Source organism: Silurus aristotelis (assembly GCF_946808225.1).
Source record: "Silurus aristotelis genome assembly, chromosome: 4".
NCBI lineage: Eukaryota > Metazoa > Chordata > Actinopteri > Siluriformes > Siluridae > Silurus > Silurus aristotelis.
The window spans coordinates 22,322,451-22,349,798 of NC_139577.1; the positions used below are offsets into that span (position 1 = coordinate 22,322,451).

Genomic DNA, 27,348 nt, shown 5'->3' on the forward strand with positions numbered 1-27,348 from the left:
GGGGGTCGATTTCAACATGCAGGCACACTGTCTCCTATAGATAAAAAAAAAAAAAAAAACAATGTGTACTATATAATAGAAAAAAAATATATAAAATTGGATATCAATGAGCCGTAATATCCCTATAATAAATAGTCTGATCTGATCTGATGCATGAAGTCAAAACACAGACTGAGCTTGCAGAGCACAGCAGAGATGCCCAAACTAGTGCCCATAGGGTTCAAGTTGGCCAGTGGTGATATTTATATGGTCATGAGAGAAAAAGGCACAAAGCTCTATTGAACAATACACTGGATTGTTTCTTATTGTACTTTAAGTTTAGCTGAACTTTGCCCTTATTAGAAGGTTATAGTACCTCTGATCTACAGTTTGACCAAATTGACCTATGTTTTGGAATCTAGTATGGTTGGTTATATGAAACTCAAATTTCCAGCAGTAATAATTTCATCGATTTTGTCATTATAAATATAGAGGTTTATGAGACTGATGTTTCAAGTGAATGGCTAGAGTATGCAATGCCCATGGACAGCACGACTGGATCTCTGTGCCTCTTCTAAATAAGGAATCTAAAATAGCATAAATTGCACTACATTATTAAACACAGAATTAATCTGTCTGAGCCTTAGGAATAAATTTAAACATGTCTCATATTCATATAGGCCTATAAGAAGGCTGCAAATGACTGGCAAGGGTCAAATATCAGCTATGGCTCAAAGATGAAAACAAGCCAGACATAGTTAAGATAGCTGGTGTATCAGCTTTCACTCACCTCAAGTATATCCACACAGTGGGTTGAGTGTGTCAGAAATGGAAATGACCTTAGTGACCGCTCTAAGTGCTTTCTTGGACCATTTAAATGCTAGTTTAACTTGTTGTAGTGAACAGGTGTGGAAAGTCTAATGTGGATACAATTATAGATTATTTGGTACTACTGGATATATATCCATCATGAGTTTAATCTCCTTGATGTAGAAGAATGTGTGCTGAAATTATTATTATTATAATGAGATTTAGCCAAAGGACAACTCACAGCAAAGGCTTGTGGTATGCAAATAGACACAAAATACTGAAAACCAAAATGATACCAAAGAATGGACTTTAATAAATTAAAATGTATGTACATTTCACATTATGCTGTATGACATAGCATGTCAATCATCCTGGTGTTGCTTAATCTTCACTGAAGTATATCCATTGTGTAACACTGGGTTACAAAATACTTGTAACATTAAATCTGTCCCTTGCCAACGGAGTGCTCCACTGCTGCTCGGTTTATGGCGAGTAGACACAGATGATAACAATGATTTTGAATTTAGAAGCATTTGCGGTGGACAATGCTGGGTCCTGCCTCATCGTATTCCTGCTTGGTGATCCACATCTGCTGGAAGGTGGACAGGGAAGCCAAGATAGAGCCACCGATCCATACTGAGTACTTACGCTCAGGTGGGGCAATGATCTAGAATAAAAGAAAGAGGAATGTATTTTAGAAAGGATCGAAAACATCATAGGTGTAGCATGAAGATATATGAAAGAAAAGGCATTTCTCCATTACCTTGATCTTCATTGTGCTGGGGGCCAGAGCAGTGATCTCCTTCTGCATACGGTCAGCAATACCAGGGTACATGGTGGTACCACCAGACAGGACATTGTTGGCATACAGGTCCTTCCTGATGTCAATGTCACACTTCATGATGCTGTTGTAGGCAGTCTCATGGATGCCAGCAGATTCCATACCTTTTCAGATAAAAATAAAGATGAATATAAGATAATGACATACAGTTACATATGTTGGAGACATACACTTTGTTGCAAAGAGAGGGTTTTAATGACTCACCAATGAAGGAAGGCTGGAAGAGGGTTTCTGGGCAACGGAAACGCTCGTTACCAATGGTGATAACCTGACCATCAGGCAACTCATAGCTCTTCTCCAGGGAGGAGGAGGAAGCAGCGGTGGCCATCTCATTCTCGAAGTCCAGAGCAACATAGCACAGCTTCTCCTTGATGTCACGCACAATCTCACGCTCAGCTGTGATGGAGAATTGTGTGAGTCAAAATAAAAAAACAGTTACCAAAATGGTTTAAAGATTAACCTGAATAAGACAAACCCTGAGGACAAACCATCAGAAAAGAAAAAGAAAATGTACCGGTTGTGACGAAAGAGTAGCCACGCTCAGTCAGGATCTTCATGAGGTAGTCAGTCAGATCGCGACCAGCCAGATCCAGACGCATGATGGCATGGGGCAGAGCATAACCCTCATAGATGGGGACATTGTGGGTGACACCATCACCAGAATCCAGCACAATACCTAAACCACAGCAAAAAGTCAAGTCAGTGCCTCACAAGTTGCTTTTTTTCTGTGCATAATAATATATTTGGTGGTATGTAGACTTCACGAAAAACGTACAACTTTGTTTAGATGCACTCACCAGTGGTACGGCCAGAAGCGTACAGAGACAGCACAGCCTGGATAGCCACATACATGGCAGGGACGTTGAAGGTCTCAAACATGATCTGGGTCATCTTCTCACGGTTAGCCTTGGGGTTCAGGGGAGCCTCAGTGAGCAGAGTGGGGTGCTCCTCAGGGGCAACGCGGAGCTCGTTGTAGAAGGTGTGGTGCCAGATCTTCTCCATATCGTCCCAGTTGGTAATGATGCCATGCTCAATGGGATACTTCAGAGTGAGGATACCCCTCTTGCTCTGAGCTTCATCACCTACATAGGAGTCCTTCTGACCCATACCCACCATGACACCCTAATAGAGAAGAAAGGTACATTTGATATATTTAATATTGATACATTTGACATTTGATATTGAAATATTAAATATTTATTCACCACTGAAAATGTCTCAGAGTTATAGAGTCATACCTGATGACGGGGGCGACCAACGATGGAGGGGAACACAGCCCTGGGAGCGTCATCACCGGCGAAGCCAGCCTTCACCAGGCCGGAACCGTTGTCGCACACCAAGGCGGTAGTCTCCTCATCATCACACATCTTGGCAGGTTCTGTATAAAAGCATGTTTAGATATCAATAAGCGGGAGCTTCATAATACACGCAGCACAAAAAAATAGGCAACGAAAACGAAACAATAAGGAAAACGATTAATACTATACTTTTAACCATTTAAATATACACTTATTTCCATCACGCTGATGAAGTTTATAACACGGTAATAATGTAATTCTTCCGAATGTTATACATTTTGTATACAATTTCACACTGTGGTAGGTAAGAGATGAATTTCATTTTTAAATGAGCTGCTTCAAAACCATTTGGCCTTTGTTAAATAACCAGTTTTAGAAACAGAAAAGAGTTAACATATAAATATTTTATTGTCATAAACATTCGATGTAAACGTCATTATTTGATCCAAATTATTATTCTGGTTTGTTTTTCTTTGGAGCAATTTAATTTGATCTCTCTTTAAAAAAATTTTTTTTGCTCTGCATTATTTAGAGAAACTAGCATTTATGCAATTAGGTTAATTTCATTAACATAAATAGAAAAACGTAAAAAAAAAAAAAAAAAAAAAAAAAAAAAAGGAAAAACATTTTCTATGTGCCCTTGTTGCACGATGGCTTTGGAGAGCTATGGTGGTCAGCGCTCCTTACCTTAGGTGGTGCCCTTCTCAGATGAAGCTCAGTGCAGAATGAAACCTCTGCTGGTTCCAGCTACAGGGTGTCCGGCGGCCTGGGCAAACTTTTATACCCGATCACCTTCATTTCCCGCCCATTGAACATGGTCCATATGCTCTATTGGACTTTTTCCCAATCTTTGGCCATATTAGGTTCTTGGGCGGTGGGCGAAAGGGACTCCCAGTTGGAAGTGTGCACGGCTGTCCTAATAAGGTGATAGTCCTGATGTGAAGCCACGGCGCTCAAGCCGTATATGGGGAGTGTGTGTTTTCATTCGCACATGGTGCATTCTACTACGCTGGCATGCCTGCGACCAGTAAGAGTAGTCTGTCCTTTCTGATTATGTAGTGGAGTTCAGCCGTGGCAGAAGGGTTTCTTACAGAGTGGTAGAATTGTGTAAACTTATTGTTTCACCATGGATAAGGTGCACCGAAATCTGTTTTACGGTAGGCGCAAGCCATTAGGATCAGAAGGTTATTATTGAAGCGATTTATCAATTCAATGACTGCAGCATAATGTTAACATTATGGTAAGCAATCAGCACTTTTATTTAACATAATGGTTATGAATAGGCTTTAATCTGAGATCTGAAATGTAGTAATTATATTGCTTTGACAAGAGCTGAGCCGATGTAAACAGCGCCGTTTATATGATCGATGTAACAAATTCGGGATTAAAATCTTCTGTGATTAAAACATTTTCTTGTATTAACAAACAGGGACAGAAATATACATGTGCAGAGGGTACTTCAAGACTTTGGGGATCTATACAAATTTAAACTAATAAAATGAACACATTTTAAAATGATCACATTCATACGTATTCATTCATTTATGTATGTATGTATGTATGTATGTATGTATGTGTGTGTGTGTGTAGGTGACTATAGTATGTATTGCACCTATAGATGTTTTACCACTGATTTCTGTAGACTCATCGGCGCTGACCACAATTGTAACTACAGGCTTTTATCATGCTGTAGTTATCATGAATGATCAAATTATTATTACATATCAGCTTTGACACTAGCCTAGTATAACAATAGTATACTTATAAAAGTTGTAGCTGCACACCATCATACATAATACATAAAGTTTTTCCTTTCTTAAAGAGATCACATTGTAGTGTATTAATTAAATGAAATTTAAAGTCCTGTTCTCTGAATAAATAAGATGGCATTGCTGGTTTAGCAATCCGATTTATGTTTAGAGTAAAGAATACATGCTAATCAGGGCCAGATCGTCAGAGCAACTCATACAGGCTCCTTATCACCAAGGGAGCTAAGCTGCTTATTGACTTTACTAAACTGGAGAGAAGTCTGAAAAGAATCTTGACTTTTTAGAGTATAAGTGCTTGGGACTTAATCTGTCCTGGACATGCACTGGAACCATATACAGTACTTGGAAGATGTTGCATTAAATGCAATGAATTAAATACAATGAATTAAACTATACATTTGCTATGAAATAAACACAATAAAATATTCAAATGTGTTTTCAGTAACGAGTAAGTCATTTTATGTAAATCATAACCTTTGCTTTATTTATAACTGTGCATAAAAAGGTGGTTGCAGTCTGCAGAGGAGGTGCATCTAAAATGTCAGGCCAGCAGTGCCCTCTTTTGGTACCGCATGCTTTTTGACCCTCAGTTATGTTCAGGTTGTTAAATAAGTTTTCCTTGACACTGTAATACATTCACTCAGTAGTTTATTTATATAAAGAATTTTCATAATTATATCAAACCTCACATTATATATCCACAGTTTTTAAAAGATATATTCTGTTCACCATACATACAAAACATATATTTGATTGCGGACTTATTTCTATAATGGTGTATGTTTGCAGATTCATATCTCAGGTTATTTTTGTCTTTGGTGGTCCTTTGGAAGGTCAGCAGTTTGAAGAATGACTTCAAACAAAAGTTCTTCTATACGCCCTGTATAGCAGCTGATTGTTTTTCCACATACTTAAGCAATGTACAGGTCTTTGATCCAGTACTAACCAGCTGATTTTTCATAACCTGAAATAGCACAGTTTAGGCAAACATTGTCAAAGATTTCAATACAACAGTAAAACTGAATCCACAATAACAATGTAATAAAATAATAAATACAAAGAGGGCATGGAAAGACACATTACTGTATGATTAGAATGGTTATGGTCCTGACAGTTTTACAAGGAACATTACTACTCTATGAAAGGGTATATAATATTAGATTGCTCTGTTAAACAAATATCACAAAAACCCATCAATGTTTCTAAAAATATCACAACGTCCAGTTATACTGCATGTAAAGTGGCAGTGACTTACATAAGTAGTCCTTTGTGTTTGTTACACATTTGTACCTATATTGGTGTTGATATAAACGAGTAAACACATACTTCCAGTCAAAGGTTTGTACACACTCATTTGAATACACATTTTTCAATGTCTTGAAGTTTAGGACTGAGATGGAGGAGATTGGTAAATTAACAAATTAGGATAGAAAGCAAGTATATTATGCTTAAAAAACCTTGAAGTTGAAATCTGTTTCAAAATGAATATTTAAAAATTTGGAATAAAAATGTACTTCCATCTACTTTCCACAAGTAATTCCTGTTTAGAATGTAGAAGAAGCAGGCAACAATTGTTCAGCCTGTTTGGAAGCAGTTAGAAACACCTCCAAACCTAGGAAACTGGTTGAGAAGTGTGTACAGCTTAATCATGAATGCTACAAATTTCATATATAAAATTGTCTGGATTTGTTAAACACGTTTTGTAATAACTACATAAATAAATAGTTAGATCATGAAGGTAAATGTATTCATTAATATTCAAAATAAAGAGAATCTTCCTATACAAAATCCTTTGACTGGTTGTTCAAATTGCAAATAGGCACTCAAATACAATTTTTATCAACTACGGCTTCTTTTGACACAGCATATCAGTTTACACACACTTTCATTTTAATTAGTACTTTCCTCTGAAGTCTTCTTCTATTTGGCAAGAGCCAATTTCTGGTCAGCATTTAAAAAGGCTTGTTTCTCCATGAGCTTGCGGAAGAGACCATTTTGGATGGTAAGAAGTTGGGCATGACGACCACACTCTACTATGTGTTGCTGGTCCAACACAGCTACAGCATCTGCATTCTGGATGGTGGAGAGTCGGTGAGCAATGACAAGCACTGTACGTTCCTGCATCAACCGCTCCAGAGCCTCTTGCACCAGGAACTCATTCTCTGCATCCAGAGCACTTTGGATTTCAGGAGCGTAAGAGGAGATAATGAAATTATAAAATGGAAATTTGAACATATGTAATGTATGAAAAGTATCAGTAAAGTCCTTTGAGATATACTAATGTTTACAGCATACATACACACTTGAGAGAATAAAGAGTGAATTCTTTGTTTTCTAGCATAAGAATTACATAATCTACATTAGAAGTGAAACATGCTACACTGCAACCAAACTTATTGTAACCAAGCTACAGCATAGTGAGTGTTCTAATATCACAGACAGAACTGTGTGCAAAAACTCGTCTCAATGTAAACAGAAGCACTTGACAGGTCAGCCTAACCTAACCTAACCAAAAATGACCACAGCAGCCTGAATAAACTAACTTATATGTTATTCCTACATTGCTAGTGACATAATGCAAAATATTTATACTATTGCCGTTAAACAAATTAACATCTTACCTTGTGGCTTCGTCAAGTAACAGTATTTTGGGGTTCTATCAGAAAAGAAATATATTTTTGACATTAATAATGAGTTTAGCGATTTAAACTTTAAATATCTTATGGAATATGCTGGAGGAAAGAATAATTAATTACCTTAAGCAAGGCCCTTGCAATAGCAATTCTTTGTTTCTGTCCACCTGTTTATCCAATGAATTCATTAGTGACACTAAGTTTGAAATACTATCACATTCATGATAGAGAATGCATCAGAAAAACATATTTAAAATTACAACACAAGAGTTAAAATAAGATATTTTAGTACCTGACAGTAGTACTCCTTTCTCTCCAACAACAGTGTCAAAGCCTTTGGGGAATCCATTAATGAAGTCATGAGCATTAGCAATCTGTGCAGCTCGAACAATGTCCTCTGATGTGACCTGACTGGGATCTATTGCTCCATAGGCAATGTTCTCAGCAATTGAGCATGAGAAGAGGACTGGCTCCTACACAAAAAAATACCTTAGGGAATTCTGTGATCATTATAAAAATTTTTTTTTACATAATTAGAACAGTTATACCGTGTCATAATGAAACCTGCTGCTTACCTGGCTTACAGTTCCAATATGACTCCGCAGCCAATAGGCATTCAAATTCCGGATGTCATGGCCATCAACAGTTACCATACCTAACTCATGGTAAAAAAATTTTTACAGAATAATTGTTAGTCCAAAGTCCTGATTCTGTGTTTAAATGAAAAGTGGAGGCACCCACAGATCTTAGGGCTCACCTGAGTCTGGATCATACAGTCGAAGCAAAAGGGACACAAGTGTAGATTTTCCAGAGCCACTTGACCCCACAACTGCGATCACTGAACCAGCTGGCAAAGACAGATTTAAGTTCCGGAAGATAGGGACATCCTTCCTTGTTGGGTAAGCAAATGACACATTATGGAACTCGAGAGCTCCCTTCAGTTGCTCTGGTCTCAGTACAAGTCCCTCTGGGAGAGGAGTAGGACAAATAGTCAGATTGAAAATTCACTGATCAACACATTGCTTGACAAGTATTAATGTGATGACCACTAAGATTTTAGTAAGAACCCAGTATATGTAGTTTGGCGATATTTACCATTGAGAGGAAATTCTGGTTTCCGCTCCATCAGTTCCCACACACGTGTGCCAGCTCCAAACCCCTTCATTAGCTCTGAATAGAATGAGCTCAGGCCTTGCAATTAACAGTACATAAAGAATTCATGTTAGGAATGCTACATAAACCGATTAAGTCTTGTCAGTTATTGTGTAAAGTATTAAGGCATATGACTGATGTGTGGTGTTTGCTTATGCAGAGGAAATTCTCCTCACCAGCAATGCTAATGCCCACCCAAAAGGCATACATAAGAAAGGCGGAGAGCTCTCCAACTGTCATGTGCTCACCACCCATCAGTAGCCCACCTTTATACAGCACACTCAGGATAATCATGTTACCACTCAGGCCAGTCTACACACACATAAAAAGTAAACACTGGTTAAACACTGTGATTTATATAATATAACTGCCCAGGATGTACAAGTAAAACATTTGTAAACATGTTTGAACAAGACATACCACTCCATAGAACCCAGAAGTAAGAACTGCTTCCCTCTTAGCCAGTTTGAAAACATCATCCACCTTTTCTGAGTAGGCCTGCACTTCTGTCAGCTCTTTACCAAATGCTCTAACTGTCCGTAAATTACTGATCCTCTCTTCTGCCAGCTATACCATGTACAAAAAAATGCACAGAGATAAAGTGATAAATAAACAGTATATGTATATTAAATAAAAAAAAATCAGGTGGATACATTATTTGCTTATAAAACAAGAAACAGAAACACAAAGTTGTTTAATAACGACTTTATAATTATTGTTTGCATATTATCCATAATATAACAATAAATTTCAGCTAACCACAGACACATTTGAATACAAGTGTAAATAACCATGTGGCAGACATGGTTAAAATCTCATCAGGAACTGATCCTTTCTAAAAAAGACCCCCAATCAGTCATGTGATAGCAGTATCATTTCTATAGCAAATAAATGAAACAGGCATAAAGAGCTTGTTCTGACCTGTGTAGCCTGTGCCAGCGCATCCTGTGTTTGTTTAGATATGGAGCGCACGTATCTTCCATAGATGACTGCCAGGCCCGCCATAGGAGGTACAATCATTAGAACAAAGGTGGCAAGACTGGGTGACACATAGAACTAAAGAGAAAGAAAGTAATGTTTGAATATTCAAGGAGCTGACAAAGTATTCCCAATCCAGTCTAGCAGAGTTTACCAGTACCTCCAGTACCTTAACATTCAGGGAAAATACTGCTACAGTACAATCATAAAATAGCAGAGTTTAAATTTATAATGCATTTACACAGTGCTGAAATTGTTATGAAACTAATATTGCACATACATGTATGTGGCCATGTCAGAACAAACAAAGAGCAATTCTTCTCAAGCAAGAGTGAAAAGAAATATTCTCTCTGACAAAAAAAAAAGCTTGGGGTATCAACTCAAATATATGATATTTGAGTTGATATGAGTTAATATTTATGGTTCTCATTCAAACATTACTTATTACCATAGACAAACATTGTAAATCTAAATAGTCAAGTCCACATTATTGAGTGCTATGTTTTCAGTCACAGTATCTATTATTTTTAGTCTGTTGCTCACCATCATGCTAACTCCAGCTCCAGCCTGAGCAACTGCCCGTAGACCATCAGACATGTTGTCCGTGAGCACACTTCCAACTCGTCCAGTGTCTGATGAAAGGCGATTGATGAGCTCACCAGTGCGAGTCTTATCAAAGAATCCCACCTCCTGCCTCAAAATCGAGGAAAAAAGGGATGCACGTAAGTTTCTCACAATCTGCTCCCCTGCAAAAACCGACAAACAAGAGCATGTTCAAGTCAGTCAGTGAATCAATAATCTGTAAAACTTTACTTAATTCATACAACCTCCAGTATAAGATCTATTGCTAATATACTGCAACAGCAATAGACAAGCAAAGCAGGACTACACAATTATTATTCCAGTGGCTTATTATATGTATTGTGGTTTATGTCTAGAGCTCACCTGAGACCTGAATAAGGTATACACGTGCAGCATTGGCAGCACCACCACACAGGAAAACCCCTGCCAGCATGATGCACAGGGAGGTCAGGGAGGCACTAAAGTCTGCAGATGAGTTTGTGTACACAGTGTCGATCACTTTACCCAGGAAAAATGGAGCAGACATGGTGACAGCACTGGAGACAATCAAGAAGCTCATAGCAGCTATAAAAAATTTTAGACAATAGCACAAAAGAACAATAGTCAGCACACAGGTGAATAAATTAATACATATATATTCAGCTGACAATTAATTTATGCAAGTAATATTTACAATACAATATTGATATAGACAATTTATGTTTTCAAAAGATATGCCATGACTGACACCAGATTCTGTTCAATCATTTTGTTTACAAATTTTATGAGACTTATTACTGATTGACAGTAAAAACTATAGAATATACAGTGCATATACAGTGGTGTGAAAAAGGGTTTGCCCCTTCATGATTTCTTATTTCTTGCATGTTTGTCGCACAAAAATCATCAAACTAATTAAAATATTAGTAAAATATAACACAAGTGAACACAACATGCAGTTTTTAAATAAAGGTTTTTATTATTCAGGGAAAACAAAATCCAAAACTACATGGCCATGTGTGAAAAAGTGTTTGCTAAAACTGTGGTTTATCACACCTGAGTTCAATTTCTCTAGCCACACCCAGGCCTGATTACTGCCACACCAGTTCGCATTCAAGAAATCTCTTAAATAGGACCTGCCTGACAAAGCGAAGTAGAAGTAGCTAGACATCATGCCGAGATCCAAAGAAATTCAGAAACAAATGAGAAAGAAAGTAATTGAGATCCATCAGTCTGGAGAAGGTTATAAAGCCATTTCTAAAGTTTTGGGACTCCAGTGAACCACAGTCAGAACCATTATTCACAAATGGCAAAAACATGGAACCGTGGAGAACCTTTCCAGGACTGGCCGGCCGACCAAAATTACCCCAAGCAACGACTCATCAAAGAGGTCACAAAAGACCCCACAACAACATCCAAAAAACTGCAGGCCTCAATTGTCTCAGTTAAGGTCAGTGTTCATGACTCCACCATGAGAAAGAGACTGGGGAAAAAATGCTAATGGCAGAGTTTCAAGATAAAAACCGCTGCTGAGCAATAAGAACATAAAGGCTCGTCTCAGTTTTGCCAGAAAACATCTTGATGAGCCCCAAGACTTTTGAGAAAATACTTTGTGGACAAACGAGACAAAAGTTGAAATTTTTCGAAGGTGTGTGTACCATTACATCTGGCGTAAAAGTAACACCACATTTCAGAAAAAGAACATCATACCAACAGTAAAAATATGGTGGTGGTAGTGTGGCTTCAGGACCTGGAAGGCTTGCTGTGATAAATGAAACCATGAATTCTGGTGTTTACCAAAAAATCCTGAATGAGAATGTTCGGCCATCTGTTTCTGACCTCAATCTGAAGCGAACTTGGGTTCTGCAGCAGGACAATGTTTTTGCAAACCCTTGATTGCAGTTATTGCTGCTAAGGGTGGCCCAACCAGTTATTATTATATATTTCACACAGGGCCATGTAGTTTTGTATTTTGTTTTCCATCAATAATAAAAACTTTCAATTAACTGAAGTGTTTACTTCTGTTATCTTTTACATATATTTAAATTAGCTTGATGATCTGAAACATTAAAGTGTGACAAACATGCAAAAATAAGAAATCAGGAAGGGACAAACTGAAAACTTTTTCACATCACTGGAAGGTCTCTGTAATGCTTTTGTGGGTAATGCTGGAATAATTTACACATCAAATGACACCACAAACCAGCAACTGAACAATGGTGACTCAAGAGTTTTATGAAAATGTGCCATGTGTGTAAATGTAAAGGCGAAATTTAATTTTGTAGAAATATTTTGTTGGTGCAAAATAAATTGCCTCACATTATAGTACAAATTTGTATGCTATTGCAAAAGCTTTAATTAATCTCCTCTCTTTTCTCAGCTTCAAAATAGCTTATTTGTTTCCCATAGAATATTAATTGTTTAAACAATTTGCTTTTTTTGATCTTTTTTGGCTATGATGTTTCAAAACATTTGGAGGGGACCTGCAACCCAGGGTTTGGATAGAGTCATGTACTTCTGATCATGTAGGGTGATTTTAATTCTTAAAATGAAAGTATTTTGCATTCCTCCCTACAGCTCAACCTTTTAATACAATTACTCTCATATATTTATCCAACTGGTTTTGAAACAGGGTTGGGCACAAGTTTTGTTAATTGTACAGTAATTATACTTTGATAGTTCATATTTAAAATCACTAAATGAACAGGCATTAAACGTAGCTCATGTGCATTCTTCCCTATAGCTTAAAAATGTTATTTCATTGCATGCAAACCAATTATTGGTGTATAATTGTTTTTAAACTACAATTGACAAAAGGAAAAATAAAAAAGGATACATAGAAGAGAGATAAACAAACAGCATTTGAGTGTTGTTTTGAACTTTTTGTCCGTATATTACTTTTATGGGTATGTCAGTTGAGGTTGATTTCGTGTTGGCCATTAGTTTTGGTACATTAAGATTGGTGATGCTTTATTCCTTACATTAAGCTCTTTAGAACATTCCACAAAGGATCACACTCAGTTTATTCCTCTTGGACAACTCTAAGCTCTAAGTGGAGCAGATTGCCTCTTATGCAACGTCTTAAACAGTACCCTATATAGCAAAAAATATTTTAACAAAAATGTTTGAGGTCAGAGTTAAAAGGATTTTATCTGCCGCACTTGTAATTGGGGTGTGTGATTTTACCTGTAAGCCTCCGGCGCTCTGGATAAGCGAGCTCTAATAACTTCTTGAAGTCATCTGTGGATATCTTTTTTGGTTTGTCGTTTGTCTTGACTTCAGTTCCCGCATGCTCTGCTACTTGCTCCTTGGAGTTTGTGGACGTGCTGTAAAAAGTAAATGAAGGGGAGGCCCTGAAGTGTGTCCAAACACAATGCGGACCTAAAGTTTCTCCCAGTCGGACGTGAGAAAAAAGGGATCCTTCAAGTACAGTTTTACAGACAGATTTTCTCTGAGATCTCATGGAGGTCAGACCAGATAGCTGGTAAAGTCTTACAGGACGTTTGCAGTTGAAGTTCCACTGCTGTAACAGTTTCCTGGTAGCGAATCTCGACACCTGCAACATTGTTACTGCAGACATTTAGAGGAAGTAAGCTGAACTGAAGATTTAGATTTGGTCCACTTCACTCAGTGTCGGTCATCATCAAAGCACATTCAAAAGAGTGCAGAAACATTATTGTAGTCCGGGTTTCCTACGCTAACAAGTACACACATATCTTTTGGTAGTTGTGACCTAATTCACAAGGCACCGCTTCGGCACCTGGCATCTTCAGAGAAGAAAAGCCTATCATGAGCCAGGCGACGCACAGTTTCTAACGGCTACTAAACATTATCTGTGTTTGGCAGCTACACACTGCCTTTTCCCTCGTTATCTCCTTTCACACCCAGACAGGTTATCGGCACTCCCAAATGTCACCAAAACCTGTCCCACACTGATGTGTCCTACGTGTCCTTTCCGGTAGCGTCCTTGTTCCGTCATGTGTTTACTGGCAAAAAAACGACACCGACACCAATAAATAAACAAATGCATATAATTAAAAGAATAGACATATAATCAAGAAAAAAAGTTGCCGCTGATAAAAGCTGTTAATTACATAAACCCGGTGTAGACGGGTTTCCCTACACAGGTTATGACCGCTCCACACAGCGCTCCTCTAGAGTAAGTGCACACAGGAGGAATATGTATCTCATATACAGTTCAGTACACGAGCGTGATTCCGCCAGCGACCTTCCTAACTTCCGGGGGTTTTCCTGCCGGAAGCTGCCTTTGCGTGGTGACCTTATTTCCGCTGAAAACACAATGACAAAAGCATGTGTCCAAACGTTTGGCTATCTAATGTTATATGTATGTTTTTATAGTATCAGGACGGATAGAAAAAAATGATCCTACGCTGAGAAAATAACGTGGAGAGATCAGAAAAAAACCAAAACTTGGTAACATGAGTATAAAACGGTATATGAGAGAAAAGCTGAATTATTGACATTTTCTAGGATTTGGAGCGTGCGCTATAATAACATTTTATTTCCCATGATATTATTAATTGTTAGTAATTTGTAAATATGGACGAAACAAATACACAGGTGTTTTGGAATAACGTTTCAGTTTTTACGAATTCCAGCAACAAAATAAATAATAGTTAGATTTAAGGTTCTGTTTATTTCCTGGAACAAACCACACATAGACTGCCAACCTATGATGACCATATTCACAAAAGATTTTCTTTAAATAGGGGCAACAAGATGTAAAAGAATATAATGGCTAGGTTAAATTATGAAAAAGCACAATGAGAAAAAGGGTACGATTATTATTTAAATAACAAAAAAACCCAAACAAAAAAGAGACCATGACACACTGCTTCCAGTAGTGCAGTGAATTGTCAGAGAATTGTATAAAAGCATAAAAAATATTTTTTATGCTTAAATTATTGTTAAAAAAAGGAAGAAATAATATTTTAAGGTCAGTTTTGTCACCAGTTATGTTGAACACACATCTGCGAGGGTAGTATATGAGACCATGACTATATAGTATATCAATGCAAGCTAAAGAAGATCATTTAAAAAGCAGACTTCAATGCAGTCTTTTTATCACCAGATCAGATTGTAAATTCGCTGTATTTTGATTTTGGCAAGAAAATGAAATTCGTAGTCCAGCACAGCAACAGAGATAAAGCATGCGGTGATCAGATAGAAAAGATGTTTGTATTGCTTGGGCAAAAAATACGACGGAAATGCTATTGGTATAAATTTAAGTACTTCCGGTTTTGGTGAAAAAAAATCTTCTTAGACATGTTCAAGGATGACCGATTCGCCGATTTGCGCGCAGATGCCATACATTAATAATATAATATATGAGAAAGTATGTCTTCTCCAAATATGTTTCTTCGACCTCTAGGAGTGAACAGCATAAACAAGGGCACTTTTTCTTATACAATACAAAAAAAGGTTCCGAGTGAAAAACAAACCATTTATTAAATGGTACAGTATTATTTATTTCAAACGTTAAATATGTAAATTAATTAAAGGCAGACCAGGGTTGAGATCTTTATTTACTCGAAAGACTACAGTAGAAACATCACAGAAATTACAGTTACATTTGAATGCACTAGTTGAACTATTAGGTTGAACCATTAGATGCAACTAGTAATTGTCAGTCGATTACTACTGTCTAGTGGAAGTGCAGGGTTTGGTGTTGCAACTTAAACTGGAACACGTGTGTGATGTGACTGTAAGTATTCGGGATATTAACGAAGAATAGTTTAAAAAGCTTGAATTTTATTATTTTTTTGTATGAAGGGTGTCCTATATTTTCTGTATAAACGCGGACAAAAATAGTATTTAATAAGAGATCAAAGTATTCGATTATTAAAGTAACAAGCGTGGGGGAAAACCTGCGTCTCGAATAAACCAACATTAAAAAGGCCACTGTTGTAGCTTTTTTTCTTTCTTTTTTTCCCCCTTTTCTTTTCTTTTTATTACACTTTTAGTTCATGTCAGTCTTTTAACAGTTAAATTTTATTTTGTCTACATTTATTCATACTTGTGAAAGGCCCAGGAGTCTTCTTTTAGGTCAATTTTATTCCAGTTTAATGACTATACCGATCCGCAGTAAAATAGATTTAATTCTTCAATCTGCAATTTTCTAGCAAGAGCACCTGCAGTACTACAAAAAAGAAGTTTAAGATAGAAGAAATACATCTACTTTGTCTTGCTCCAACAATTTTGTCAAATCTTGTCCAAGAACTTGATGCAAATAAAAACTTTTTCTTTTATGGTGTTCAATCCAGCTCTCTTTCACTACTTTTCAAATTGGCTTTAGATGCATTTTGTAAAGGAGGAGACAACAAGCTGGTTTGCTTTCATTTTATGACAAATTTACAGAGGATGTGAACATCAGAGACATTTAATTAGGCAAACTGGCACTTTAATCTATAATCCCCATTATGATCCAAAAATGTTTTCAACAGGTCAACATTATAAACATATACAATTAATTCAGACAAACAAGTTTTAACATTCTTTAAAAGAAAAAAAAATAGAAAAGACAATAAAACTACAAATTTAACAACACTAATACATTAATAAATGTTCTTATTAATTTTTATTTGTTTTTCCCCTCTTTGTTTATTATTATGTTAGATTCAATTAAAAAATGACTGCCATTTACTCTGGCATCCAACAAAAGCTGTCAAGCCACCTCACACCATGGCCAGAAAAGCTGAAGCTGGCTCGATTTGCATGGGTATCCAGTCAGTGCATTCTCCCAAATAAGGAACAGGTGAATATATTCATTTTCTTTGTCAAGCTTCGAGATATGGATTTAATTAGTGTCACATTTAGCAATGTCTATTTTGGGCACACATTTATTTTACTCATTTTTATTATCTGCATTATTAATTTACTTTTAATAACAACACAGTATTATGTAGAATGGTTTTTAAATGTGGACTATTTGTTGTAAATGTCACATTAATTAAGTACGTTAATTAGCAATTTAGTATTCACAAATTATATAAAATTTTCAGAGCACAGATCTTTCAATGTAATTTTATGCTTTATCCAGTTTCTGTTATTTTTGTTTCATGGTTTTCTCCTTTTAGCTTTTATTTGACTGGGTGGCTCGTGCCCTTTCTGGTTATTATGGCAAGAAAGTAGAGGTTCCACAGGAAGTTGTGGAGGGCTTATGGACCTTCCTAAAAGAAATTCTTCATAGTAAAAATCTTTGTAATACCCTGAAAACTGGAAAGACCATTAACATACCACCAGCAGTTCCACAGGTATTTAATGCACAATACAGACCAAATTCAGGTTAAATTTTTATTTATTTATAAATACTGCTCACTTACATATTTTCTTTAAATTATGAATAGTTTTTTTAAACTGCCAGTTTGTCTTATGTCTGTGAATTATTGGGTTGTAAAATATTATTATAAAAAAAAAACATTTAAAAAAATAGATTCCTTAGGTGGATACTGAAAATGAAACATTAAATATAACTGCATACATGTATAAACAATTATTGCATTTTTTTTGTATTATTTGTTTTCTTTTTTTTTATAGATAATCAATGAAAGGATTCTGGAAAGCACCTCAGGCACTCTGTCTGTCAAACTATCCACTATTTTGAGTTGCTGTGAAGGGATCTTGACGTTTCCTGTCCTCGCTGTGGCATACACTGCCAAATATGAACTGCTGGTGGAGCTTGTTGTTAGGACCAGTCGCTTGGCCTTTTTTAAACTCCAGCAAGAGGAATCTACAGATCCTCCTATAGTAAAGGTGTTTGAGGTTCTACTTCTTGTACTCAGCACCTATTTGACTGTGCAAAGGCAGCAAGGAAACCCGAAGAGAGTTTTTGTACAGGTGACAGAGCACCTTCTTCAGCCCCTCTGCATGCTAAGACACTTAATAACATCTAGAACGTGGACAGAGAAGGATGATACCAGGGTCCGGCAACACTTGAGCAAGGAGATCCGCAGTAAAATAGATTTGATTCTTCAATCTGCTCTTTTCTACCACGAACACCTGCAGTACTACAAAGAAGAAGTTCTCCCACCAGAACAAGGATCAGGTAGAAGAAAGGGATTTACAGGCAAAGCTTTACTTTGCCCTGCTGCAACAATTCTGTCAAATCTTGTCAATGGACATGATGCAAATGAAGACACTTTCTTTTATGGTGTTCAAGCCAGTTCTCTGCCACTGCTCTTCAAATTTGCTTTAGATGCATTTTGCAAAGGAGGTGACAACAAGCTGGTTTGCTTTCACTTAATGACAAAGTTTCTTATTGCCTTGGGCTTTACAGAGGACCCGAACATTAAAGAGACATATAATGAGGCAAACTGGAGCTTTACTCTCCTTGCTGTAGAGAACATCTTGAACTCGTGTTTGGCTGGAGATATCTATAATGTAGCTGCAGATAAAATACATCATGGAGAGGTGCAGTTACATTTCTTCAGAAAAGTATGTCAGCTTTTATTTAATAATGCTCAGACAGGCATTCCAGCCTGGTATCGCTGCCTGAAAATACTGCTGGCATTAAACCACCAAATTCTTGAGCCAGATCTTGATGAGTTTGTCTCCTCGGTCTGGGTGGATGCAGACAACATGGAAATACGGGTGAAGAAAGCTCGAGAGGCGCTTGTCTGTGCAGTTCTTCAGACCTATGCAAAGCTACGCCAGATGCCAAAACTCATTGAAGAACTTCTGGTCATAATCTGTCGACCAGCAGCTGATGAACTGAGGCAGGATTTGTTGCCTGAGGCTTTGCAGAATTGCTTGAGTCAGTGTCTCTTAGACAACCCTCCTAGCCAGAATCTTGAAATCTGCAGACGTATTCTGGAGAAGATGCAAAAAGAGTTTCCTTGTGTCCAAGAGGGAAGAAGGGAGTCTGCACTAAAGATGTTTTCTCTGTGTGTTCTCATGCATGCAGTGGTCTTTAGTCTTAAGGCACTAGATGAGGGCACTCCTTTGCCTGTAGTCAGACAAACCCAAACTCTAATGGAAGAGATGCTTAGGTTTGTTAGGGCTTTTCTGCAACGTCTCGAGGGAGTTTTGATTGCAGACAGCCTTTGGGTAGAAAAGATACAAGAAGCAAGTTTTCTCCTCATTTACACTTGGGAGGAGGCAGACACCCTCTATCAAATTCAGTGCAGTAAATACACCTCTCCAGCTGGTTCAACTGGTGATGTCAGTCCTACCTATGATACAGTACAGAAAGTTGTGGCACTTACAGAATCTGGAGGTGAAGTTACTAGTCCATTGAGCAGGTTTCTTCAAAAGCATCTTGCTCTCCACAGAATGAAGAGACACTTGCTCAATACACATTCAGGTAATCTGCACATGGACACACAAGATGTGCTTTTTGACATGGCTCAGATTGTTGTAAATAGTCAAGAACTTTCAGTAAACCTGTATACCAACCAAACATGGGACCGTCAGTTTTGCAGTGTTAATAGTGACACCTATCCAGTGGCCTTGTGGTTTTTGGTAACCACCAACCTGCCTTTAATTTCCCCATACCTCCCACAGGAGGTAACAGCCCACATTGCAGACACTATTCTGAAGTCCCTGCTCCAGGGTCACTCAACAAGAAATATGGAGCAGAATGACTTGTCATTCCTACAGATTTCAACACAATTGCTTGAAAGCACTGTTCTTTGTGAGTTGCCCAACTTGTACTCGGCAGTGGTGACTTCTATAACAAACACGCTTTTTGGACTGACTAGTGTTTCTTATGTACAATCGTTTTGTCCTTCATTTTTAAAGTCCTGCACAGAAATTGGTGTTGCACCTGAAGGCGAAGAAGGATGCGTAGCAGAGATCTCATCCTCTTTTAACAGACTGAAAGCCATAGCACAAGAAATTATGGACTGTGCTAAAACTGGTGCTTCTATCCCCATATCTGAAACACAAGTAGACACCCTTTTGCAGTTTGTGAGGATAACAAAGGTCCTAAATCCATATGCAATATCTTCTGAAGATTATTTAGGACTTTTTATGGGTTTGTTTTTCATGACGCATTGTGTGCAGCATAATGAAAATAGGGCACTGTCAGTGCCAGTCAACCTTTTGAAAGAGATATATGGCCTCATGGATTCACTTTTGGTGGGGAAAAATTGTCATACAATCCTCAAGGCTGTACATGGAAGTACACTATTGGAGGCGACAATGACCTTGCTTTTCTCTCGCTTTGATAAGAATCTCTTTCGAAGTGTTGAAAGCTCAGCTTGGTTTTCTTTTCTCCAGTCAGTCCAAGCTTTCATTCACAGAATAACTAGTGTTATATTGGAGCGGAAAAGCAGTGTGCGGCTCAATCTGGACAAGTTTACCACTTTTATGATTGATGGAACTAATTCTGTTGGAGCGTCATCTGTGATCTCTGGGGTTTGTGATGAAGCGCTGTATTTATTTCAGCTTCACTTAGCAACATTGAGCACACTTTGTAATGAAATGATGTCTATGCTTGGGAAAAGTCCTCAGCTAGATGAGGTTCTAACTCAGTTGTTGGGGAAGATCATCTCTGTAATGGGGCCTGCCACTCAGACTTTGATGTTGGGAAAGGCAGAGAGTGGACTTCAACTGTCATTCTCTATTGATGTGGTGACTGTGATGATCAAGAGTGAGCTGGCAAAGGTTTCTCATCAGAACCAGGATATTGGTGATTGTGAACGACAGCACAAGTTATCCAACATGACACTGTACAATAGCTTTTGTCAGCAGATTGTGGAAAAATTATACTCTGCACCACAACCCATGGAGTTTCTCATTTCATCTGTCCATTATCTGTCAGCATTTTACATGGCTGCAGAAAAAACTTGTGAATCTGATCTTGACTGTCTCCATGTTAAGATTCTACAGTGTGTTCATAAGCTATTATCAGGTAAGCATTCAGTATAAATTGTCTTGTTACATAAAGTCAAGCCTTTATCTTGACTTTTTTGAACACGTCACTTATTTTTTATCCTTTAAATCATGTCCAATAGGTACATGGCTTTCTATATCAGAAGTAAAAGAATTGGAGGTCCCACTTAGTAATCTGCTTAATAAACTGATGGTCAACTCTTTAGAAGTGCAACTTCATTCACTTTTTCTCATGATCCGGGGTGGACTTGTTGCAACCCAGATTGAAGGAGGCTACCACAAAGTGAGTTGATATTGAAAACTTGGTATTTCAAAATAAGACCCAACAGTGCGATACAATACAGTGACCTTTTACTATGAGCTATATTCAAAATCTGTACTTTGACAGGATGCGTTTGCAGCTGTGACTCTAATAAGGCTGCTGGCCAGCTGTTCTCTCTCAGAGACTTCCTCAGAGAAGTTCTGGCGTACTGTTCCTCATATCATGTCTTCTCTTGTTGTAAGTATTTTTAGAGACATACAATTTTTTATTTTGATTAAATAATCACTCAATAATATTGCAAAACACCGGTCTTACTGACCTGAAACAATTTTACTGAGGTACTGCACGAGCTTAAATTTATGTGACAAAATCTGAATGAAAAATCTGTATGAAAACCGGAAACACTAAAATAATATTTATTTTATTGTGTAGAGTAGTTTTATTTAGAAAACTTTGTCAATTTTATTGTATTCATTTTTGTTAAGTATAGTCTTATGGTCAAAAAGACAAGTATAATTTATTGTATATAAAGGACACATTTTTCAGAAGATTCAAATATGACTAAACAGAATAATGCTGCACTTATTAGCAAAAGTATAACGTTTAGAATTAGGTGCTGCTTAAACTGTGAATTAGCATTCAGTTTGCATAGCATGAATAAACCTGGGTGCACTGTGCCTGAAGACAGGGTTAGGCATAGGTGTCCCTAGTCTAAAATATTTTGCAAGGGCATTTGTTTGGTTAAAGTAAATCATTATGCCTTAAAATGGCACCATTTAATTCATATTTACTTCATATATGTAATAAACTAAAACATCAGTGTGTCGTCGTCCCCCCCCCCCCCAAACTTTTCTGAGTCTTACATTTGATAATTAACAGCTGTGTGTTGATTGGTTTTTAATAGTTCACATACTGTAAAAATAAGGATGTTAAGATTGTATTAACCATCTTTTTTTCTTTTTCTTTTTTTTTTTACATTTTTGTTTCAGTTTGTGGTGAGAGCCTCTGGTCAAGTGCCTTCTCTAACTGGTATACTAACTGTACCAGTGGTAGAGACTCTAATTATGTTGCTCCGCCAAGGAGAACCTCACATCTCTGACCCACACCATGTCATCTTGGTGCTTGGAGCACTTGAGTTTGTGCCTTTGGAAAACCAGTGCATAGAGGATTACTATTCAGCTTTCCATGTAATCCATGAAGCCTTGTATGCAATCATCCTATGCTATCCTAAGGTAAATTTAGCTGCTATGGTACCAGTTGTTTTTACAGGAATACGTCCCTTTCATTTAAATAAGTTTTAATAAATGGTGCTCTCACAACCAAAACTAAAACTTGGTCAACTAAAAAAATCTACCTAGTTTTTAAATTATGTCTCTCCTTGTGTATAGGTGATGCTGAAAGCTTCTCCAGTGTTCCTGAACTGTTTTTATCGTCTTGTGGCATCCATCATGCGTGAGGGCAGGCAAAAAGGGGAGAATGAGAAAGGTGGGGCATGTCTAGCCTTTATTTAAAGCACTTTACTAACTCCTAAACCTCAGCATGCTGTCAGTGTAGTATTTTCACTAAAATGTAAGAGATACATTTTCTTTGTTTAATTGTATTTTACATTACAATGTAGTACCTCCTTATAACTGGCTAACAAAGACAAAGCACATTTTAAAATAAAGCAGTATAAATTTGCATTCAGAAGTAAATGCACTACAGCTTCAAAAAGGTGTAAAAATAAATTTTTAGACTAAATTCTAAAGGATAGATATAAACACTATACAACAGCAAAAGAGCATCTGCTCTACAATGCAGTGTATTAGGTGTGATAATGCTTTAAAATAAATGCTTCATGTATACCTGGTTAAATATTTTTGATATTTAGATTTCCAGATATTTTTAGCTTAAACCTCTGTGCATTATCTATTTCAGCTATAAAATTTTACATTTTCTGAGAAATGTCTTCCTTTTATTTAGGATTATGTAACATGTTTTTGTTTTCCTTAATTGCAGGAAAGGATTTTGAGAAGCTTTTAAAGTGTGCCATGCTAGTGGAGCGGATGTATAGCCATATTGGCACCGCAGCAGAGGGTTTCACTGTCTTGAACTCTTTCATTGTGGCACAGTATGTCACTGAACTTCAAAAGGTAAAATCTTTGGCTCATAGACATTAAACAGTTGTTTTATTTTAGCAATTAGTTCAGAAATAAAATATTATTAATTTATTATTATTATATTGTTAATATTATTAATTAATTACTACTGTGTAGGAGCAGTCTATGTTGGTAGCGTGTACAGTTTAATGGACAATTTAAATATCTATTAGAGAGTAAAAGTCCTTGAAATCTCCCAAACTCCCAAAGGCTTTCTGGCATAATGTTTGGCTAAATTTTGGTTTTCTTTTATATGCATGATTTTAGTCAACCGGTTGTCACACTTTTGGTATCCAGGTGAAAAAAAAAATAGAAAAACTAAAGTTTTAGATGCGTTTTTAAAATATAGTTTTAGAAAATTCTCAATGCTGTATGAAACATGCCAAACATATTTTCTCAGTTGTGGTTTTGATGATGGTTGTGGAAAACCCTGTTTTAAAATATTGTTCCAAAATATCCTTTGCGTTATACCTTTGGCTGACTTGGCATACCACTGACAACAAAATAAAGAAAATAGCATCTACTAATGAGAAATTAAGTGGATCACATACATAATTAGAAGTTTGCTTAATGCTTCCCTGTGTGCAACAGTACTTAAGTTCTTTCTTTTTTGCTTGAATTGTGAAGGTGACACTTCGACCAGAAATCAAGGTGCACCTGACAGAAGGCATCTACTGCATTCTGGACCAGTGTGTGGAGCAAGATATAAAGTTCTTGAACAGGACATTGCAAATGGGTGTTAAGGAAGTGTTTAGTGAGCTCTACAAAAATTACACACACTATCATAAATCTCAACGGCAAGGGGAGGAGAAGTATACTGTCTAAGCCTATTGCTATCAAAATAATTTCTGTACAATTTATTGTTATATGCTTTCTATTGCTGTTGCTTGAAATAGATAAAAAATAAAACAAATAAAATTTTGTAAAGCACGAGTTGAATTGACATATTTCTTTTCTAGTTTTTATCTCATTAAAGTGCTCTAAATGTGTCAATACTTAAAAAAAAAAAAAAAAAAAAAAAAAAATTATATAACTAAATAACTAAAGGAATAAGGATAGAGTCTAGGTTACCATGACTACATGGTGGGATTGGTGGTTTTTTTTTAACAAGAATATGCATTACACTTAGCTGTTACATGTTATTGGTGCAAGACATTTTTTTTAAAACATAAAACACATTCAGAAATAATTGAGGATGACTGCATTTGATGAAAGAATAAGTTGTAAGTCATTAATCAGCCATATCATGCTCCAGATTAATGAGCACTGCATTACAAGTAACAATATGTTGCCAATATATAATATATCAGTTATTTAATTTTCATATATATTATAAAATTAATTTTATAAAGAAGTGTTTTATAGGTTGAGGTTCAAATAAACTGATATTCCAATTGCATTAGAGAAAATATACCTTCAACTATCATCTTTTAAACTTGATAGAGAACAACTAGAAAATGGAACCAAATGCAAACCTTTTATGATTTAAAAATTCCAATATTTTAGCAATCGGTTTATAAAGTGTATACATGCACCAACCAGGCATAACTTTGTCACCGATCAGACTTAACATTATGACCACCTGCCTAATACTGTGTTCTCCTTTTGCTGCCAAAACAGTCCTGACTGGTTGAGCATTAACAGCATTAACTTCAACCATTTGAGCTACAGTAGCTCGGCTTGTATCGTTTCCCACATGCATGATTGAGCCTTAGCCACCCATGACCCTGTTGTTCACCACTGTACCAGCAGTTGATTGCACAAGTCATTGAATGGAAAATGGTTAAACCAGTAATCATAATCTGTCATCTAAAATTTTTTTTTTTTGTGTAAATGTGACCAGATTTTATTTTTTTAGATGAATCTTGAATTTCACTAATGAAGGGGAGTGTGGAATCGACATGTTTTCTAAAACAGGTCATATGTGAATCTTTTGAACTTTCAATTAGGGAAAGAGTAAAACATAGAATTACAATTTCTGAAAATGGGTGAACAACCAGAACATGACATTATTACAGTACAGTAAAAGTGTAACTCCTGTCCCGATGTAACTCCTGTCTCTTGCAATCAATATAAATCAAATATGCAATCAAATGAATACATTTGTGCTGTTGAAATACGTAGGTGCCATATGGAAGAAATGCAGCCTTGTGCTAAATGTAATCCAAACTGTAGTTCATATCAAGAAATACTGTAACCATGCGCCATCATACCGAAAACGTGACTAAGCATTTTGACAATCTTGTTTGTGAACAACATGTAACATGTAACATTTGAGAGATGAACTAAGGATTTTGATAAAAGTACAGGCTTTTGCAAAATAATTTCAAAGCATTGTGCTGTTTGTAATAATTGCTAAATTAAATAAAACTGTAAGAAATTAAAGGAAAAGGGACAAAAATCACAGGCTAGACTAAACTTGAATATCTTATTATATTTTCTATTGAAAGGTTACAAATGTCAGATGTCCTTTATTAGTTTTCACAAGTTTTATACTGATGGTACCCTTGTTCGGTCAAACCAGAATCATTGAGCTTGTATGGGGACTTAAAGACTAACACTGTAAACTTGTTTGATGTTATCAACACTGGATAAAAGATTCTGCTAAATGTCATAAATGCAAATATGAATATAGGAATGACTTGATGGGTTTAACACTAAAGACTATTATGCTTAACTGAATTTAAATCAATCAATAAAACAAAGTTGATGAGATGTTCTTAATAAATGAATGTTCTTCCAAGCCTAAAAAGTGCAATATAGTCCTTTAAGACTCTAGTTTTAGACTTTAGACTTTCTCTTTATTTAAATCCAACATTTCATTGTATTTATTATACATGATTACTTACAATTGTCATTTGAAATTCTGCCATAGTGAGTGTAAAAGATTTGCAAAACAAATGGGATTACTGAAAACCTAAATGTTAATTAATAGATAATAGCACTGATTTTGGGTACATGTCTCAAGATGGACTTTATGGATTTAAAATTCAATGCTTATAGTTTCACCAAAGGCTACATTTATTGATGTCAGTGTAATCATGAACAATTATATTAAAAGCATATCCAAGATATGCCAGCTAAATATGTGATTATTCATGTTTTCATAACCACTAATATTTACATGTTAGCTGACTTCCTTGCTCATACTAAGTAAGCTTAAGATAATTCACTAAAAAGCATCCTGATAGGAACTACATTTAAAGCAGCCAGATGCAAGCTACACTGGTTCATCATCGACTTTTGCTATCTTTTCATGCCGTTTAAATCTTAGTTCAGCACTAGGTTTAGTACTAACACTAGGGCATCCGATTGACCTCCTGATGCAGAATGACCCATCATGACCAACATAGACAGCTCTAGCAGGAAGTTTGATTTTACTTTAAGGTAAATTAATCTTATTTTTGAATTTGGTGGCACAGTAAAAGTTTAGAATATAAATGTAGGGGAAATTAATTGCTAAATGTATATCGATTGTGACCTATTATATGTACATTTAATAACTTTCAGTGGCATTGTTTCTAACTTCCACATATATACATATAACTAACTGTTTCTAACTTCCACATATATTAGATCTACTGTTGTGCTGCATTATGTTTTCATTTGATAATGGTTTTATTTATAAAGTGATATTATGGTAACATCACAAAGTCTTTGTTAGTAGAAAGTACTTTTGAACTTTTTTTTTAATGCTGAGGATGGAGCCAAGAGGAAGGAGAAAAAGATGAAGACCAATGAGGATGTTCATGGATGTGGTGAGGGAAGACATGCAGGTACTGTAGTGGGCAGATGTAGTATGGAGACGGATGATCCGCTGTGGCGACCCCTAATGGGAGATACGAATTTGTTTTTAACGGCTCTTTTTCTCTGTTCGACTGCAACTTTCTTTATACGGAACGGAGTATGTAGTGTGTGTTTCTATCCGGATCCTTCAAGAGTTGCCCACAATACGCTTAAAAAATTGTTTAGCGGGCCAAAAAAAAATTACGGAAAGGTCGTTCGTTAAACGACATTTGCAGTTTATTTCTGTATTTTTTGGGTGAGTTATTTACTACATTTTTGTGTTTCTG

The 27,348-nt window shown here is 36.5% G+C and overlaps 3 protein-coding genes and 1 long non-coding RNA gene across 5 annotated transcripts; 2 read left to right on the top strand and 2 right to left on the bottom strand.

The window, feature by feature from the left end:
* Window positions 1-1,079: 1,079 nt before the first annotated feature.
* acta1b (actin alpha 1, skeletal muscle b) lies at window positions 1,080-3,778 on the bottom strand. Its single transcript, XM_083540358.1, has 7 exons — window positions 3,616-3,778; window positions 2,869-3,008; window positions 2,428-2,752; window positions 2,145-2,306; window positions 1,835-2,026; window positions 1,553-1,734; window positions 1,080-1,456 (listed from the first exon to the last, which is right to left on the bottom strand). The coding sequence occupies exons 2-7, from the start codon at window positions 2,995-2,997 to the stop codon at window positions 1,313-1,315; spliced, it is 1,134 nt and encodes a 377-aa protein (XP_083396484.1). The 5' UTR covers window positions 2,998-3,008; window positions 3,616-3,778; the 3' UTR covers window positions 1,080-1,312.
* Window positions 3,779-4,097: 319 nt separating this feature from the next.
* LOC310725421 lies at window positions 4,098-4,446 on the top strand. Its single transcript, XR_014533356.1, has 2 exons — window positions 4,098-4,168; window positions 4,358-4,446. It is a non-coding gene; the product is annotated as an uncharacterized lncRNA (long non-coding RNA).
* An 882-nt stretch (window positions 4,447-5,328) lies between these two features.
* On the bottom strand, window positions 5,329-14,274 carry abcb10 (ATP-binding cassette, sub-family B (MDR/TAP), member 10). Of its 2 annotated transcripts, XM_083539751.1 has the most exons (14): window positions 14,116-14,274; window positions 13,208-14,007; window positions 10,406-10,606; window positions 10,004-10,206; window positions 9,404-9,538; window positions 8,903-9,049; window positions 8,659-8,794; window positions 8,426-8,521; window positions 8,088-8,297; window positions 7,906-7,985; window positions 7,623-7,803; window positions 7,454-7,497; window positions 7,319-7,353; window positions 5,329-6,873 (listed from the first exon to the last, which is right to left on the bottom strand). In XM_083539751.1, exons 2-14 carry the CDS (start codon window positions 13,599-13,601, stop codon window positions 6,618-6,620), a joined length of 2,118 nt encoding a protein of 705 aa, XP_083395877.1. In that variant the 5' UTR covers window positions 13,602-14,007; window positions 14,116-14,274; the 3' UTR covers window positions 5,329-6,617. The 2 variants fall into 2 exon arrangements, with proteins under 2 accessions (XP_083395877.1, XP_083395876.1); XM_083539750.1 differs by having other exon boundaries at window positions 13,208-14,237.
* Window positions 14,275-15,635: 1,361 nt separating this feature from the next.
* On the top strand, window positions 15,636-24,192 carry urb2 (URB2 ribosome biogenesis homolog). Its single transcript, XM_083539645.1, has 10 exons — window positions 15,636-15,746; window positions 16,658-16,796; window positions 17,119-17,295; window positions 17,579-20,894; window positions 20,998-21,158; window positions 21,264-21,374; window positions 22,127-22,369; window positions 22,526-22,622; window positions 23,136-23,269; window positions 23,903-24,192. Exons 2-10 carry the CDS (start codon window positions 16,671-16,673, stop codon window positions 24,098-24,100), a joined length of 4,563 nt encoding a protein of 1,520 aa, XP_083395771.1. The 5' UTR covers window positions 15,636-15,746; window positions 16,658-16,670; the 3' UTR covers window positions 24,101-24,192.
* Window positions 24,193-27,348: the final 3,156 nt, after the last annotated feature.

What these genes read in the sequence shown, in the direction of transcription:
- acta1b (XM_083540358.1), bottom strand. Translation starts at nt 2,997, where the DNA reads ATGTGTGATGATGAGGAGACTACCGCCTTGGTGTGCGACAACGGTTCC. An exon ending in CTACTCTTTCGTCACAACCG is followed by an intron (nt 2,027 to 2,144) that starts GTACATTTTCTT and finishes TCTCCATCACAG; the next exon opens with CTGAGCGTGAGATTGTGCGT. An exon ending in CCAGCACAATGAAGATCAAG is followed by an intron (nt 1,457 to 1,552) that starts GTAATGGAGAAA and finishes CTTTTATTCTAG; the next exon opens with ATCATTGCCCCACCTGAGCG.
- urb2 (XM_083539645.1), top strand. Translation starts at nt 16,671, where the DNA reads ATGACTGCCATTTACTCTGGCATCCAACAAAAGCTGTCAAGCCACCTC. An exon ending in TTGAAGGAGGCTACCACAAA is followed by an intron (nt 21,159 to 21,263) that starts GTGAGTTGATAT and finishes GTACTTTGACAG; the next exon opens with GATGCGTTTGCAGCTGTGAC. An exon ending in TCATCCTATGCTATCCTAAG is followed by an intron (nt 22,370 to 22,525) that starts GTAAATTTAGCT and finishes CCTTGTGTATAG; the next exon opens with GTGATGCTGAAAGCTTCTCC.
- abcb10 (XM_083539751.1), bottom strand. Translation starts at nt 13,601, where the DNA reads ATGTCTGCAGTAACAATGTTGCAGGTGTCGAGATTCGCTACCAGGAAA. An exon ending in GGTGGGCATTAGCATTGCTG is followed by an intron (nt 8,522 to 8,658) that starts GTGAGGAGAATT and finishes GTTAATTGCAAG; the next exon opens with GCCTGAGCTCATTCTATTCA. An exon ending in ACCAGAATTTCCTCTCAATG is followed by an intron (nt 8,298 to 8,425) that starts GTAAATATCGCC and finishes CTCCTCTCCCAG; the next exon opens with AGGGACTTGTACTGAGACCA.